The sequence below is a fragment of the Onychomys torridus genome, chromosome 18 (genome assembly GCF_903995425.1).
Source record: "Onychomys torridus chromosome 18, mOncTor1.1, whole genome shotgun sequence".
In the NCBI taxonomy this organism is placed as follows: domain Eukaryota; kingdom Metazoa; phylum Chordata; class Mammalia; order Rodentia; family Cricetidae; genus Onychomys; species Onychomys torridus.
Genome location: NC_050460.1, coordinates 16,358,134 through 16,374,644, shown reverse-complemented (window position 1 = coordinate 16,374,644; position 16,511 = coordinate 16,358,134). Strand labels below are relative to the sequence as shown.

The 16,511-nt window shown below is 50.4% G+C and overlaps 1 protein-coding gene across 1 annotated transcript in view; it reads left to right on the top strand.

Moving 5' to 3' along the window:
- The window catches only part of Tram2 (translocation associated membrane protein 2), a 69,301-nt gene extending 60,501 nt beyond the window's left edge, over positions 1-8,800 (top strand). Inside the window, exons 5-11 of the mRNA XM_036168508.1 lie at positions 2,563-2,621; positions 3,273-3,357; positions 3,892-3,962; positions 5,248-5,352; positions 5,638-5,781; positions 6,594-6,760; positions 8,010-8,800. Of these exons, the coding sequence (XP_036024401.1) occupies positions 2,563-2,621; positions 3,273-3,357; positions 3,892-3,962; positions 5,248-5,352; positions 5,638-5,781; positions 6,594-6,760; positions 8,010-8,083 (705 nt within the window). The 3' untranslated portion in view covers positions 8,084-8,800. The remainder of the gene's footprint in view (positions 1-2,562; positions 2,622-3,272; positions 3,358-3,891; positions 3,963-5,247; positions 5,353-5,637; positions 5,782-6,593; positions 6,761-8,009) is intronic.
- Positions 8,801-16,511: the final 7,711 nt, after the last annotated feature.

Genomic DNA, 16,511 nt, shown 5'->3' with positions numbered 1-16,511 from the left:
CTCCAGTTCTGCCGGCCGCTTCCTTTGCTGGAGTCATCTGTCCACAGGCATCGTATGGCCAGTCCTTTCCTGCCATCCATCCTTCTCCTAAGTGTCAGCTCCTCAGAGCACCCCCTCCCCGTTTGCATTTTCCACACCATGCCTATTGCTGGTGTTTCTACTGATTCGTGCGTGTGTTCTGTGTGTCTGACTCGAGCTGCCGCTAGCAGGCACCATGCTCACTCACGGCTGCACCTCCATGCCGTCCCTGACACACGCTAAGACAGATGACACTGAGGATTTCTGAGACTAGGTGGCAGCTGGCTGTGTTATGTCTACTAAATTCTGCTAGTTTTGTGGTTCTTGTTGGAACACCAGAAAGGAAGGCTGCTAAGGAAACAGGAAGAATTGTTCCAGCAGGCTGAGGCCTCGCATGGATAGACGTCAAGAATCAGAAGAGAACAAAGTGGGCCTCCCCCCTGCACCCCCAGCCACCTGCCGAGGCCCTGGTTTGGGCTGGAAGGGGTTACATTGCTTGCTTGTCGCCAGCCCGCGACCCCAGAACTCAGATGCCTTGGCATGCCTGAACTGGAGGCAGCCAGCCCCAGCCTCCCTTTATCCTCCCTCAGACAGCTGCCTAGACAGGGCTGGAAAGGGCTGCTCGCAGACTGTGAGTCATTTCTCCTTTGACTCTTGGCTCCACCTCCTCCTGTCCCAGCGGACTGGACATTTGCAAGCAGGCAGCATTTTTCTGAGGAGCTTTTTTGGCTTGTTGGCTTCAAAAGTCCTGACCTCTCTGTCTCCTAAGTGAAGAGGCCATTCAAGCAGTTCCTGTTTAAACACACAAGCCCATCCAGGCCTCAGGTCTCTGGGGTGCCACAGATCCTGGCTTACCTTTTTGGTAGAAATGCACCCCCCCCACACACACACACACACTAACACCTAGTCCAGGAAGTCCCACTCTAATTGTTAAATACCTAGCTGCTTCCTCTAGGAAGGGGCCATCTCACCCTTCAGGGTTTCCTGGAATGAGGCAGTGTGGCTCATCAGGTGTCACCTGTGTGAGTGGTATAAAGGGAGTGAGACAGAGAGCAGTGGGGTGGGTATGTCGAAGCTCATTGCTACCACACACACCCCCTCCCAGTGCCCAGAGCCTGGAGTCCCCAGAGCCCCATACCTCTGTGCCTCACTGTGTGTGACTGAGGCAAAAGAGAGGTAAAGATGAGCAGAGATTATAATTGAGATGGCAAGGGTTAGGGTAAGACCTCCTTCCAATCTAAGCTACCGTGTCTACACTGGTACGGGTATCTGACTGGCCATGTCTCTTAGGTCACCTAGCTCACTGTGCTCCTGGAGGCCCGGGGATGTAGCTTCGGGACTGTGGATGGTACTCAGAGTGCGTGGTGTAGGTGAGAGGGTGTTAGTGACTTGAGGACCGGTGGGTCAGCCCTGCTTGGAAACATGGCTTATGGCTCTAGGAACCGTAGCTTTGAGTGATGTCCCTAGCTCTGTAGACGTTCTCATTCTCCAGCTCAGAATGCAGCTGGGCTACTGGACAAACCTCATCTCAGGAGAGCTTTCCTATCTGCTTCTCCATTTCTCTTGTTTTCCCTCTTCTTCAGAGAGGAGCTGTTGAAAGCACTTATCGTTATTCACTCGTTACTCCATCAACTCACGTTCTTATTGAACTTGTGCTGGGTGTGGACTCTTTTCTCCTGTGTCTTGTAATCTTATGTTATAAAGTTTTGTCTTGCCTGTCTTTAGGAATGCTGTAGGTCTTTGGCTGAGGGGATGTCTTAGAATTTCTATTGCTGTGATAAAACATCATAACCAGAAGCGACTTTGGGAGGGAAGGGTTTATGATCTCATAGCTTATCGTCTATCATCCAGGGAAGTCAGGGTCGCAGTGGTACCTAGTTTGGAAGCAGAGCACGATGAACACTGGTTGATACTCAGCTCCCTTTCTTTCTCCCTTTTATCCTGCCTGGGACCCCAGCCCACATGGCAGTGACACCCAGAGTATGAGTCTTCCCTCCTTAGCCTAATTTAGAAACTACCTCGTGGATATGAGCAGCGGTTTGTCTTGTAGGTGATTCTAGAACCTCTGTCAATATTAACCATCACAGTGATGTGAAAAGCTTCAGTCTGCAGTGGGTATTGTAATTCTAGTGTATTTAATACTTCATTATGGAAACAGTTCCCGAGTGTGTATATGGCAGATACCACACCAGAGAGTGTCACATAAACTCACATTTATTTCCAGCAGTAACTCTATACAGTTAGTATTTCACTTCACAGATTGGCCTGGGGAGACTGGGAAACTCCCGAGCTGTTTCAGTAGATGTAGCTACTGTCAGGCCCATCTCCAGACACAGGTCGCCAGGCCCCAGAGCATGGCTTGTCCCTTCTCAGTTGGACAAGTACCAGCGGGTCCTACATACTGGGGTCCTTTGTTTCCAAGAGCGGTTTGTTCCTTGTGGGAGTTGATGGAGGCCAGGTGCATCCCTGATCCCTGGACGAGTCACAGGCCCCAACAGGTACATGGTCACATCTCTAAATGCTTTCTCCTCTTGCCCACCATAGGAAGGATACTTAACAAACCTGAGAAGCCTCTGGGAAGATTACCCGCATGTGTACCTCTCGTGAGTATTTGTGTGACTCATTAAGGCCATCGAAGACCAGGTCATGACCTGGACCTGTAGAGCATGGGGTTGCGAGCAGTAGGTCTGTCTTAGCTCCATCCATAAAGGTACCTAGTCTGCATGCAACAGCTGCAGACAGAACTCTCTGTCAGGGTCTCTGGCTTTGTGTCTCATTAAAGACCTCATGAGTTCATAGCACATCTTTTAATTCATACTCACATTCCTGTTTGTGATTCTGCTGCGACCTGGGCCTGTCTCCCTCTGGAGGCCACCCTGTGTCCCTAAGGCTTCTCAGAGAAACAACAGCAAAGGGTGTGGAGCTAAAAAACCTAGCGCCTCTCTGTTGTTGCCTTCAGTGGTTGCCATGTCCACGCACCGTGTGCTATAATCGGCCTCCTCCTCAGCTCTTCTCTGAGTTGAAGAACTGGGTTTGGTCACTACTGGTTCCTCCCGTGGACTTACTGTGGGCCTTTAAGTGGCCTTATACATGGTGCTGTGGGTGTGGTGGTCTCTGCCTGCCTCCCTCCCTTGCTCCCTCATTCCTCATCCTGCTGGTCACTCACAACCTTGGCTTAGGCCTTTCCTTGTGCTCTTGGCAAGTGCCATGGGATGTTCTTGGTCCCGTGTGTTGTTCACCCCCCTCATCTCCAGCTTCCAGGTGAAGTTCTTCTACTTGTGCCAGCTGGCCTACTGGCTGCACTCACTACCTGAGCTTTACTTCCAGAAGGTGCGGAAGGTGAGCACTCCCTTCTTCTCCTGCCCCTCCCCTACAGCCCTCCTGTTCATGTCCCCCCTCCCCTGCCCCTCCCCATGCGCAACTCCGCCTTCCCCTTTCTCTGGAAGCATGATGTGTTGGCTAATGATGGAGTTAGCTCTTGCGGGAGTACCACACAGACCGCCAAAGAGAACAGTGTTGGGTTCTTGACTCCTCCCCCAGATGTGTGGCCATTGGCAAAATTGAACCCAATCTAGATACTGGACAGAGGAGATCTTGCCAGCCCCAGCCCTTTTTGTAGTTTTCCTTGGGGTAATGCTGACAACCCTCTTCCAGTTCTTTCTTTCCCAACCCAGACCTGCCTTCTGGCACCAGGCTTGAAGCTCTTGCTTCACCCTTCCTGTCCCTAGCCCAGTGTATGGGGCTCTGAGGTGACATGGGACTGTGGGGGTAGGGAGACCTGGCCCGTTCCTGTTCCACATACATGTCCCCTCGGTCCCCAGCTTATTCATTTAGAGAATGAGCATGTGCACTCTCTGCCTCTCTCTCTTCCAGGAAGAAATCCCCCGCCAGCTGCAGTACATTTGCCTGTACCTGCTTCACATCGCTGGGGCATACCTCTTGAAGTGAGTGAGAGCGGAGCCAACCCCATTTTCCTTGACCTTTCATGCCCCCGGGTCTGTCCACATGATCTCTCAGTTAGCAGGCATTCAGTTGATACCAACTGTTTGTGGAGTACCATGCTGAGACTGTGGGATACAGAACTTGGTAGAAGATTCTCTTTTCCCCAGGAGCGCATTCCCCTCCTGGATAGAAAGTTACAGGAAAGACAGGTGTGATGCACTAATGCACCATGAGCCATGAGAACCCAGAGCGTTAGCTGCCTCAGCCTGAGGCAGAGCCAAGGAAGACTTCCAGTGAAGCTGTCCTTTGAACTGTGGCTCTGCAGCCACAGACTAGGCTCCTCCCCCATGGTGTCCAAATGCTGTTGGAGCATATAGCTCTAGAGTTCATTTCAGTTTGGCTTGTAATGAAATAGACAGCAGTTGGCTGGATAGTTGTTCTAGAAGTAGGAAGAGTCCCTGCGTGGGAGCTGGAGTATCTCTTATGGACAGCATATTGACGAATGAGCTATGGCCATTGGTAACTGGGCTTGCCATGAGCTTTTTTACAGAATCGAACCCAAACTGTATGTAGGCTATCCTTTGAGAGCTTTTACTATGGTGCCCAGATGTCCTGGGGCCTTGTTTCTGAAAGACTCACAACAGGCCTCCTATGAAAATGACTGACATGGGTGAATAGTGTGCCTGCGAGCGTGTGTGTGTGTGTGTGTGTGTGTGTGTGTGTGTGTGTGTGTGTGTTGAAGTCCACCAGATCTCAAGCTCTGGCTTCCTGTCTCTGGAGGCCAAGGGCAGCTGTTCCAGCTGTTTTCTGATGTTGAATGCTCACAGCAGAGGGGATATGGTGACTGCCTTGCTCCCTAGCAGTGTGTGTTGAGCACCACACAGGGTGAGAGCTTCCTGCTGCCTCCGATTGTGGGAAGTCAGACAGCAGGAAATCTTCATAGATGTACCCACAAAGCTCAGCAACCTTGTCCAGGGCCCCACTGTGAGAATGGAAGGTGCCAGATACCATGACATGCATGAGTCAGGTTCACTGTGGGGACAAGCAAGGGTACTCACCTAGATGAAACAGGTCAAGGGCTGACGAGTCAGTCCAGGAAACTCCCTGAAGGTTTAATGGCTCGACTCTCACAAAGGATAAGGCATGGTCCTCATGCATGCCCCCAGCCTCCAAGAAGTGGAAAACAGAACCCAGGCACAGGCACAGGGAGCAGCCTGAGCCACAGTGGGCCAGTGCTTCTGCGCTGAGGTATCCTGCAGGGACACTGAGGCTCCTCTTTCTCCCCAGCCTGAGTCGCCTGGGCCTGATCTTGCTGCTGCTGCAATACTCCACTGAGTTCCTTTTCCACATGGCCCGACTCTTCTACTTCGCAGATGAGAACAACGAGAGGCTGTAAGTGGGCTTGCTGGGTGCTGGCCTCTCCAGAGACCTCAGGGGTGAGACCTGGGCATCTCCTGAGGTATCAATGGTGGGAGGCTCCTGCTTTGGGTGTCAGCTGCCCCCTGCTCTGTGCAGGCAGCACCCTATGCTTATTCATGTTCCACAACTGGAAATCTCACCTTCCTGGGTCCTGTTTGATTCCCTGGGTTACTTCTGGAGAAGAGGGTCTAGGTTCCTTGAGGGCTCTTAAAGCTGACGTTCCTTTTCTGCCCCCCCCCCCCTGCCCACCGTGAGCAGGTTTAATGCCTGGGCTGCTGTGTTTGGGGGCACACGCCTCTTCATCCTCACTCTCGCTGTGTTGGCCATCGGCTTCGGATTGGCTCGGGTGGAAAACCAGGTGTTTGACCCTGAGAAAGGGAACTTTAACACCTTGCCTTGTAGGTGAGTTGGTAGAAGCCTGAGGTGGTGAATCGGGGTTCTCTGAGCACTGCCAGGCACCTCTCGAACATGGCACATCTTCCCAGAAGGTCAGGGAAGAGAGGAGCCATGAAGCTCCCACACAGTGACGTTTAGGAGCAAGTCTGTCTCCTACTCCCATTGGACATTCTTCACTTCTCAGCTTTGTTGGGCTCAGACCGCAGTGAGGAAGGACCCCCGTCCAAATGCAATGCGGACACCTCACTCTTGTTCAGCACATCATGATGCAGAGGACAGTTCTCATCCAGGCTAGGTTGATCGTGACACCCTCATGAGACTTTGGAGCTTTGTCGTCCATGTCTTGCTCCATGGCTTTGCTCCTTGCTCCAGGCAGCCAGGATGTGATGTGCTAATGATCCATGAAGCTATAGGCATTAGAGTGCAAGCAGTCTGTCTGGGGTTGTTCCACTGGTCTGTGACATGCTAGGAGAGGATTATTTCGGCACTCCCATAATTTAGTTCATTTGCATGTTACCAATATCTGTAGAGCTCATATTGTCCTCCCTATGGGCCATGCATATGGGAGAGGTACAGCTGTGGATCTATAGGTATAGGCTGAGTATGACTGTGGGGGTGAGTATGCAGTGGCACCATCCTCCCATCCCCTGGGGGGCCTTCACCTCACATTGCTGAAGTGTGCTGGAGCAGAGATGGGCCCAAGCACACAGCCTTCCTGGTGGCGGTGAGGTGAGCAGGCCACAGGAGCTCCCCCACACCTCCTTCTGCAGGCTGGCGATCTGAACCTCACCCTCAGCACCATCTCTCCCTGTCGGCAGGCTCGGCATGCTGCTGCTGGTGTGTGTTGTCCAGGCCTGGCTCATGTGGCGCTTCATCCACTCGCAGCTGCGGCACTGGCGGGAATACTGGAAGGAACAGAATGCCAAGCGCAGAGTCCCAGTTGCTGCCCCCAGGCTTCCAGCCAGGCCTATCAAGAGGGAACCTGGTGAGTGCCAGGACTGTGGCAGAGAGCCAGTGGGTGGGGCCTGTCTGGGATGAGCGAAGAAGAGTTGGGACCTGGCCCTTAGGTATTCCACAGACCAATTCTTCTGGCTCCTCCTTCTAAATACTTCTCTCTGGGCCTGGGGCTGGATGACCAGCATGGAGGTGGGTGGGAGCCAGAGACTCAGTGTGACCAGGCTAGCTATAACAGGGCCTTGAGCCCTGGCCGCTATGCTTCAGGGAGGCAGTGGGTGGAGACTTCTGGAAGGAAGCATGTCCTCTGGGTGGCTTCTGGCATCCAGCCATGTTCTGCTGCTGTGGCTATTGCTGTCACCCGTGCCCTGGGCTACACAGTGCCTATGTCCTCACCTGCCCTTGTCCTCGGCATCCCGGCCCACCCCTGCCTCCCAGGCTGTTAGCTTCCCTTTTCTCTTCAGGAATGACTCACAATGGCACAGTGTTAGGGATGAGCCGCAGGGATGGGAAACTCCCATCTCCTCTGGTTCCTGAGCATCCTCGAGTGGTCCCTTAAACTCCACAGGTCCTCCTCAGACATCCCAGCCCTAATCTACTGCCCAGCCCAGGGGCCTGTCTGCATGCCTGTTTTCTGACTCACCTGCATTTTTCCAGGCTGCTGCCTGCCTGGCAAGAGCGTGTGTGTTTGTGTGCAGCTGGGTGTGAGGAGGCCTGAGGGTCGGGAGGTGGGGGGGGGGGGGGGGTTAGGAGGAGGGGTTTCTGTGTGGCTGAAACTCAGCTGAGTTTGTGGAGATACTTTTCTCTATAAAAGATCGCACAGTTCTACAAAAGGGGTGTCAGGCTGTGTCCTGGAAGCATCTTGCTCCCCATCTCTCCTGCTTGTCACCATCCCAGTTGCTGAGACCTATGGGTTGTCTGCAGGACTGAGAGATTGAGGACACTAGAGGAGCTAAGAGATGGCAGCCAACATTGCTCAGACATCAGTATAGGCTGCTGCCTGTTCTTCCGTTTTTGTGTGTCGCCCCAGATGTCCTCCACTAAAAGATAGTCCAAGACTAAGCACCTGACACAAAGCCACTCATCGAAGGCGCTAGGACAGGCAGCAACCCGCCCTGAACTGTCTGCTGCCTTCCATTGGCTCCAGCCTGGTCCCTCCCTGGATGTTCTGCATGCCACAAGGCCATCTCCCCAACCATCAGGCTTCCCCACCCTCCATGCCTCCATTTCCCTACCTCAGTCATAGCAGTAACCTCCCGTGTGTCTCTCTCCATTCCCAGGTTACCATGAAAATGGCGTGGTAAAAGCAGAGAACGGAACCTCCCCACGGACTAAGAAACTCAAGTCTCCCTAAAGCCAAAGTGCTGAAAACAGGATCCACTGGGTGAGGGCCCAGTAAGGAGGCAAGAGACCCTGGCCCCCAACTAAGCCTCTCCATCCTCCTAGCCAGGCTCCGTCTCCATCAGCAGAAACCTTGGCGTCAAAGAGGGAGTCACTCTCTACCTTCTTGGCTTTCTCTTCTTCCATAAACCATTTTCAATAAAACCAAAAAACTTCCTCTCTCGCTCCCTTGGGCCACCTCGTGGCCTTACCTCTGTCCTGTATTGGGTCTTCTCCAAGGCCTAGATTTTCCTAGCCATCTTTTCCACTCACCTTTTTCTCTTCCTTCATGGCTACTTCTTTTTCTCCTCACTTCCTGACTTTAATGTGCAATCTCTCTGATATTTTACACCGAGAGGGAGCGAAGTTTGCCGTCCTGTCCATCAGTCCCAGGACCTGTCCATCTGGAATCCTCTTGCCAAGGAGCTTCCCCTAGAGCTGGGGGCAGATCCTCGGTGGCCTTTGAGTGGATGGGCAGAAGCAGGAAAGGCCATCCCTCTCGGATCACAATATTCTTGGTGCTGACTGACTGACAAGATGTAGGACTCTGGTTCTACATGTCCTAACCCGAAGTGGTTTGCTTTGGGACACAGTGACTTAATCCAGAAAGACAGTGTTAATTAACTGTTGAGTCCCAGGACTCCAAAGAGCTTCTACCGCTGCATTTGAATTGGAAACCAGCCTGCCTTCACTCTGGGGGGGCGTGTGGGGGGGAGGGATGTGCTAAGAAGGACATGCCTTCCCACTTTCTTCACAAGAGCAAAGCATGTTGAACGGCTTCCTCTTCTGGAAAGGTGGCTGGACGAAAGAGACAGAAGAGTCTATCTGGAACTGTCTCCAGCTGTTGTACTTCTTTAACCCATCCACCAGCATCTAAAACCAAACCAAAGGGTGGTTACGAACCTGCCGTTCCCAAGTCCAGAAGCAAACTGCCTCCATTGGGGGCCAGACACGCAACCTAGACTTCATCTCTCTAGCTGCAGAAACATGAAGCCTCCGGCCCCATGTGGTCCCCTGGCCACCCTTCCACTGGCCTCACCTGAGTGTTCCTTAAAATTGTGTCATTTGCTGACGCCTGATAACGGGATGCCTCAGGGTCACTCTTCCGGCTGTGTGAGCAGACACAGCCACGTCCACAGGAGTCTGTGGCTCCATTTCCTTCAGTGTTCTTTCTCCTCTCTTCTACCTGTAGATGTAGTCACCAGGTACTTATGGTACCTTGTGAGGACTTCCGGAAGGGCTTCAAAGGGCCCCTGAACTCCGTGCTGGTATAAGGAAGCCGTTCTTGGTGACAGAGGAATGTTAATGTTACCTGATATGCTGGTCTTCTTCTGACATCGTAGTAGAAACCAGAGCTTGAATTTGTACCCATAAACAGAGTGGTGGGTCTTCATCAAGGCAGCTTCCCTCTCCAGGTCACTAACAATGTATGTAAGGTCTAACTTACCAGTATTTGAGGAATTTGGTTCCAAACATCACTGTGTCATCTGCCACCTCCCACCATGTCCAGGATAAGGGTACAGAATAGGGATGAGACCCCCTTGGCTGCTTCTGCATGTGCTTGGGAAGCCAGACAGAATTTTGAAAGTATCTTTCTCCATTCTCTGCCTCTCCTTCCCTGGCTCTTCCCTGGGCAACCTCCACAGAGTTGATCTGGCACTTTTTGGCCAGTGCAGCCCATCTCTCCTGGTGGTGATTTTAATTGAGCTCATGCTTCTGACACTGCCTAGAGCCGGGTGGAGGTTCAGCCAGTGGTCCCCAAGTTTACCTCATCCTATTAGTCTCGGTGTCCTCCTGGACCCTCCCCAAGCTATGTCACTGGTAGGCCCTTGCCAGCTCTCAGCAAGAGCTTTGTCCCCAGGGTGAGCTGTTGATATTTGTGGCAAGCATGTGATATGTGGTGGTCTTGGAGAAACAAAGGTACAAAGAGCAGCTGATGTTTTGGATGCAGCAGCCTCGTCCCTTTGTATGGGTTTTTGTTGTTCTTTCCTGGGACACTTGGAAGCCTGACATGATGTGGCTTCATTCCTTAAATGTCTTGCAAGCTTCCTGTGTTGCTAGTCTGTTGGATATATTACCAGGAACTCAATGGCTGGGATAGATGTAGGCTCTTCTAGAACATAAGGGTTTTGTCAGTGGTTAGGAGTTAGGACAGTGTTCATTTTCAGAGAAAAGGCCTGAGACTGAGGGCAATTACCTCATCAGCCCCGACTTCAGGGATGTCTGGGGGCTTAGGAGAACCATAGGCTACTTTCTCATCCACCCAGCCTCTCTGGCATTGATGTTGTAGGAAAGCCAAGACATTGGTAAGTTGGCACACATCCTGCTGCCAGAATTACAGTGACTAAGTTCCACATCATCCCGTGAGCATGCAGGCTAGCTTGTTCTAATCTGGGCACTGTGGCCTCATTAGAAGTCTCTCCTGTCCCCAAAGTGCCACAGCCCTAGTATTGTGGACCTGTCATACTCCTCCAAGTTGAAGATGTTTAGCAGCATCCATCAAGACCAGAAGATGCCAATCTCTACCTCAGCAGCCACTGCCTGTCTCTCAGCATCCCTGGGATGCCAGCAGGCATCTGTGGCAGGAACAGTGGATGGAGAGTGCCCTGCTGCCCGTTGCCCTGCACAGAGGTTTGGTGATGGGACAGTTATTTACAAGTTGTCCAGGCTTGGGCGCCTACACTATGAGTAAGCTCTCTGTGCTCCTTCTACAGCCCAGTGGTCCTGGGGGAAAGAGAGGCAGACCAAAGCCAGGAAAGGAGGCTTTCTGCCATTCTGGTCAGCCCTAACCCTGTGTGCCTAAATGGTTGGTGACAGCGCCATCTGACCTGTCTAAGGGTGAATGTAAATCACTTAAATTTAGATGCTACTGACTGACATCATGCTTTTTTGGAGTACCTGGGACCATAAGAGCCCATGAAGGTGGATACCTCCTTCTTAGTCCCCATTGGCATTTTTTCCTAAGTGATTAAAAAAAAAGAATAAGTAGGAGCAGAAAGAGTACACTCTCCAAAAAGTCTATAGTGTTCACTTAGATTCCAGGCATCCTTAAAGAAACCCACTGACTCTTTCAGCTAGGGAAGGCCTTCATGTATATTTGTTTTTAACAGGCTTAAGCCTTCCCAGTGGGGTCTGCAGAAGTCTGCTGTGGGAGGAAGCAGAAAGTCGAGGCATAGCTCACTTTCTCTGCTTAAGGGCCTCCAGGTCTCCAGCAGACACATTTGCATTCTTGATCTCTGGCCTTTGTTCTTCACTTCTGTGGAATGGACTTGAGTAAGGCCTGGGAGTTGGGACAGTGAGGTGGTCCTCCCCACCTCCCACAGCCTCCTGAGCTTGCAGTTTCTTTCCTCAAAAGAGGAAGAGTATCCGTGTCAGACTTTTGGAGACATCTATAGGATCCCTCTCCAGCTCGTGGCTAACATTAGGAGGATGCTGTCACCGACTTCTCACCCTTCACCCTGCTCCTTGTGCATGTGTTAATTCCATCGTGCACCCTTTCGAAGCCCCTCAGATGAGAAAGGAAGTCATCCTGAGCAGACTCTGCAAACTCTGTTTTTGTTCTCAGCAGGTCCTTGTTCTTTTGTGTAAAAAGTGCCTTATATTGCCTTGTGGCCTTGACTGGTACTGTATGGCCAGCTCCCAACTGCCAGGGCTCTAGGGCTGACTGGCGTATGCAGCCAGTGACACCATACCTCAGCACAGCTCCAGGTAAAAGGGACATGGGTTGACAGTTTTGCCTCACTCGTTCTGACCCTATTCTCCCTCACACTTAGATCTCATGTATTCTTCTCTTTGTGTCTGGCTTCCCCTTGTCTGTTGCCTTTGGGCTTGGCTGGGTGGCTACAGAAGCCTGTGAGGTCCAGCAGCAGGCACCCATGCCTCCTATCTAATTAGGGAAACGTGGGGGTTAGGATGACGGTCACCTCTTTGTACCTCTGGCCCTCTGTCGCAAGCCCAGTCTCCTCACCCCCACCCCAGGTTAGAAAGAGCATCCTCTCCTGCCTGTTTTACTTCCGTGTAGCCTAAAGTTTGTATGAGGAACACGTTCACTTGTACTTCTGGTTGCTCTCATCGGTAACCTGCTTGGGTACCTTTGGTAGCTGCAAAGCTCCTGGGTTGTGTTACTAGCACCAATGCCCTCCCTGACCCTTGCCTGCCTGCCTGTTCCTGCTCCTGCTCCTCCTCCTCTTCCTCCTGCTCCTCCTTCTCTTCTTCCTCCTCCGGGTTGTGCAATAACCCTCCCAGCCAGTGGTCTTTCCCACAGGCCTTTGTCCCTTACTGTATCCTGCATAGTGGGAGAGAGGGGACCCATGGGAGGGGTAGTCATCATCCCTTACACCTATCGGTCCCTTTCCTTACATTGCTGTTAGTCTCATGATCCTGGGTGGGTTTCTGTGGCAATCCTATAGAATGTGTAGTATCGTCTTAGAATTCTTACATTGTTAAAAAAAAAAAAAAAAAAAAAAAAAGGAAGGTGTTGAAAAAAAATAATCCTCAGACTGGGACATTATCAATGTCTGGGAATAAGGTCTGCTCTGGTGTTGCCGGCCTCACCATCACCGCTGAAGGCATTCCAGAGTTTCTTGTTCCTGTGGAGAGGATAGAGATTTTTTTTTTCCCAAGAATCAGGCGCTGCGGTGAGCCCTGGCCCCACACAGGACCTGGCTGTGGTGGTGAGCGCTGTCATTCTTCTGGGTACAGATTTGTGTGCGTGATGAAACCTCACTTTTCAGTTACTCTGTTTAACAAGCACCGGAAGAATGAGCTGAGGAGCCGGTGCCCTGCACAACTCGTAATGCAAATGTGGACACATTGACTGTTTTTCTACATTAGCCTGTTTTGTGTTATGGACCAAATTTATCAAGGAACTCAAGGAAAATGTGTACCTGCGTATTTATGCTTTCATGTAAAAGGGTTGGGGGAGGGGTGTCTTTATTTTTGGTGACATTTTTTCAAAGTCCTTTTTCCTGTGTTTCTGTCTGGTTTTGGAAACAAGCTACAGTTTTGTATGGATTTTTTTAAGTGTACATTTTGAAACAAATGATCAAATATTTTCTGAAATACCTGAATAAAGGGCATAGAATTATTGGTCGTTAATGATTTCTGATGAACTCACTGGTGTGTTTTTAAATGGTAATATTTTTTAGTCCTGATTCTTCCATTTGTTCTCACTTTGAAAAAAAACGAGTTCGTGTCAACTTTAGCTTTTGTGTCTAAAATTTTTCACTGGCTAGTAATTGGCTTAGTATGCATCATTCTTATTTCATCTGTAACAATGAGTTAGAAAAGGGAATTTCCTAGCAAGTTTTGTAAGCTGGATGCCCCTGCTACCCACCCACCCAAGGAAGGCCTCCATGTTTTGACTGCTCTCCTGTGCAGTCATGCAGCTTGGAGGGGATGCAGGTATTGGTCTCTGTGAATGCAATGTCCCAATTTAGTAAGAATAGTGGCAACAGGGCGCCTGGCGTCATCACGTAAATCATGCAGCTGCATTTTTCAGGACCATCCTTGGGGAGTGCTCAGGAGGTGAGTGCAATTATAGGTGGTGGTTAGCCAAGGGAAACCCACAGGGGGTCGACATCACCCAGAGACTTAGTTGAGGTGAAAGTGAGCAGTGCTGATGGCAGCAAGCTCTGGTGCAGATGGTTTCCATCCTGCTCTGCATGGCATGCTGGGTGATATCCCTCAGTGAACTGAGTTAGCTTAGCCCATTTCTCATCTGTGCCCTGCAGGTTTTGTTTCTCGGGATAAGGTGGCTGGCAACAGTTTTACAATTCATGGTACAAATAAAGCGATATATAATTTGTTTCTGAGACGGGGTGTTTCTACATGGCTCTGGCTGGTGGTCTGTTGCTGGTTTCGTACCCCAGGCTGGCCTCAAACTCATGGTAATCCAGCCTCTGCCACCCAAGAGCTTGGATCCCAGGTGTGTGCCACCATGCCCACTTTTTAAATTGGTTGCTTTGTTTTTGTTTTTTGAGACCTGGCCTTGCAATATAGTCCCGGCTCGCCTCAACTGCATTGATAGACTAGATTGGCCTTGGATGTAAGCAGTCCTCCTGCCCAAGTGCTGGGATGGCAGACCTGCACACCTGGTTAAATTGATCTTAATAAACATGCTTATGCTTATGTGCCAACAAGATGTTTAAAAAGCCACATACCCAAGAGCCCTTGGAGACAATATTTAGAGAAATCTTTTTTACCTGTTCTGAATATACTGGAACTTTGTAGACAGGAAGCAAATCCCCTTAATTATGACAGTATGTTCAAGGCCCCCTAGTGGTGTATTTGAGGTATGGAACCTGGGCTGAGCAGTGACACCACCAAGCCAGTCCTCACCCACAAGGCAGCTTCTTTTCTGTGCTGAAGCAATGAACTATCCTTATTAGTTCTGAACACATCCTTCACTTAAATCCAGAGCTGTGGTTACCCGTGTGCTGCCTCTGCAGGTAGTGCTGTGGCTTATTTGAAGGAGTAGTCATCTCTTAGTGTTGCACACTACAAGTATCACTTAGCTGTCATGCATCACCTCAGCCCAGGCTTCAAGATGCATGCAGTACTTAGTGTCATCTCCTGGCTTTGCTCCCATTCATAGTTTTAGACAGAACTGACCTGCTCAGATTTTGTAGTCAACAGTGAGTATGATGCTTCCACAGACCACATGCCCTTCAGCCTTGGTCTTCTATGAAATACTTCCCAGACCTTGTCAGGATAGTTATCAGATCTCCTCAATCTTGGGTCAGTTTGGAAGATGTAAGATAAGGCACAGGAAACAAGCTTATGGAATATGAGTGTGCCTGGCTTACATAAGACCACTTTCTCTATGACACTACAATGAGCAATGGAAAGAGCTGTCTGTATGCGAACTAGTGGGAAAGGTAGTAAGTGGTCGGAACTGAGAATTGGAGGGTGTGGTGGTTTGACAAGGAATGACTTTCCACAGGCTCATGTACTTGAATGCTTGGTCATTAGGGAATGGCGCTACTTGAGAGGGATAAGGAGGCGTGGCCTTGTTGGAGGAAGTGTGTCCCTGGGGTTAGGCTTTGAGGTTTCAGAAGGCAAGTCAAGCCCAAAGGCTCACTCTTCTCTTTTCCGGTTGCCTGCGGATCCAGAGGTGGAATTCTCAGCACCTTCTCCCAACCAGGTCTGCTTGTCTGCTGCCATTCTCCCCATCGTGATGACAATGGACTAAACCTCTGAAACTGTAAACCAGCCCCAGTTAAATGTTTTCCTCTGTGAGAGCTGCTGTGATCGGGGTGTCTCTTCATGGCATTTAACACTAAGACAGAAGGAGTGGAGGAAGATCTAAAAGAGAACACCTCTAGTTCAGCAAAAGCCCAAAACCAATGGAAAAAGATTGGGAAGCGTTTCCACATGCTACTAACTGTGCAAACCTGTGAAAGATTGCCAGGGAACAGGCCATAGCTTCTGTGGGCTTTCCTCTTCAATGGAAGACAGGGATGGCTGAGAAAGACTAGAAAGTATGGATTTCTCAGGAGGCTTTCAGAATGCTGTGGGTACTGTCACTCAACTTGCCCAAGTTTAAAGGCTTAGAAAATCTCCAGTGCATGTGTATATATTTGAGTGTGTGGGAGAGGGCATGCTATGATGTGCATATGGGGGGGGGGGCAATAGTGGTCACGTCAGTCCCTGTCTTCTACAATGAGGTAGAGTCTCTCAATTGCCATTGCACTGGGCACTCTGGCTGGGATAGCTGTCCTGTGAGCTTCCTGGGGACAGGACACTCCCATCTCTGCCTCTCATACAACTGAAGAAGTGCTAGGATAACAGATGCATGGGACTGCAGCAGGTTTTACTTGGGTTCTGGGATTTGAACTCAGGCCATCTGAATTTCACAGCTACCACTTTTACCCACAGAGCAATCTCCCTGCCTCAGTCCTCTGGACTCTAGAAAGCATATTTGGGGTGGCTGATTTGTAAAGTAAGTCTAAAGGAAAGGAATTGACCTCCCTAATTACCCTACCCTAGAGGGCCCCCTCCCTGTAGAACCTTCTGAGGAAGGAAAGGTGCCTAAGGAGTATACCTTTAGAGTTGAGCAGCTGGGGACTGGGACCATGTGCAGGATTTCTTTGGAAAATGACCTAAGCGCTCCCTCAAGAACAGATCCCTGTGAGTGAGAATAAGCCAGTCTTTGGCATATGCCACTTAGCAAGCCCTGGCTACAAATGATATTACTAACCAATGAAACAATACGCTGCTTCTCCAGCTTCCTGGTCCTACTCTTTAGCCCATCTTACCTATTCCAAAGGTGAGAAATGGGATACAGCAGACATCAGGCTCCCAGTTTTTTTTCTACTAATGTGCTTAGCATTACGCCCTGAATTCTAATGAAGGCATGTAGTATATCTCCCTACTGAGAGAAGTGGAAGGGTGGGTAGAGA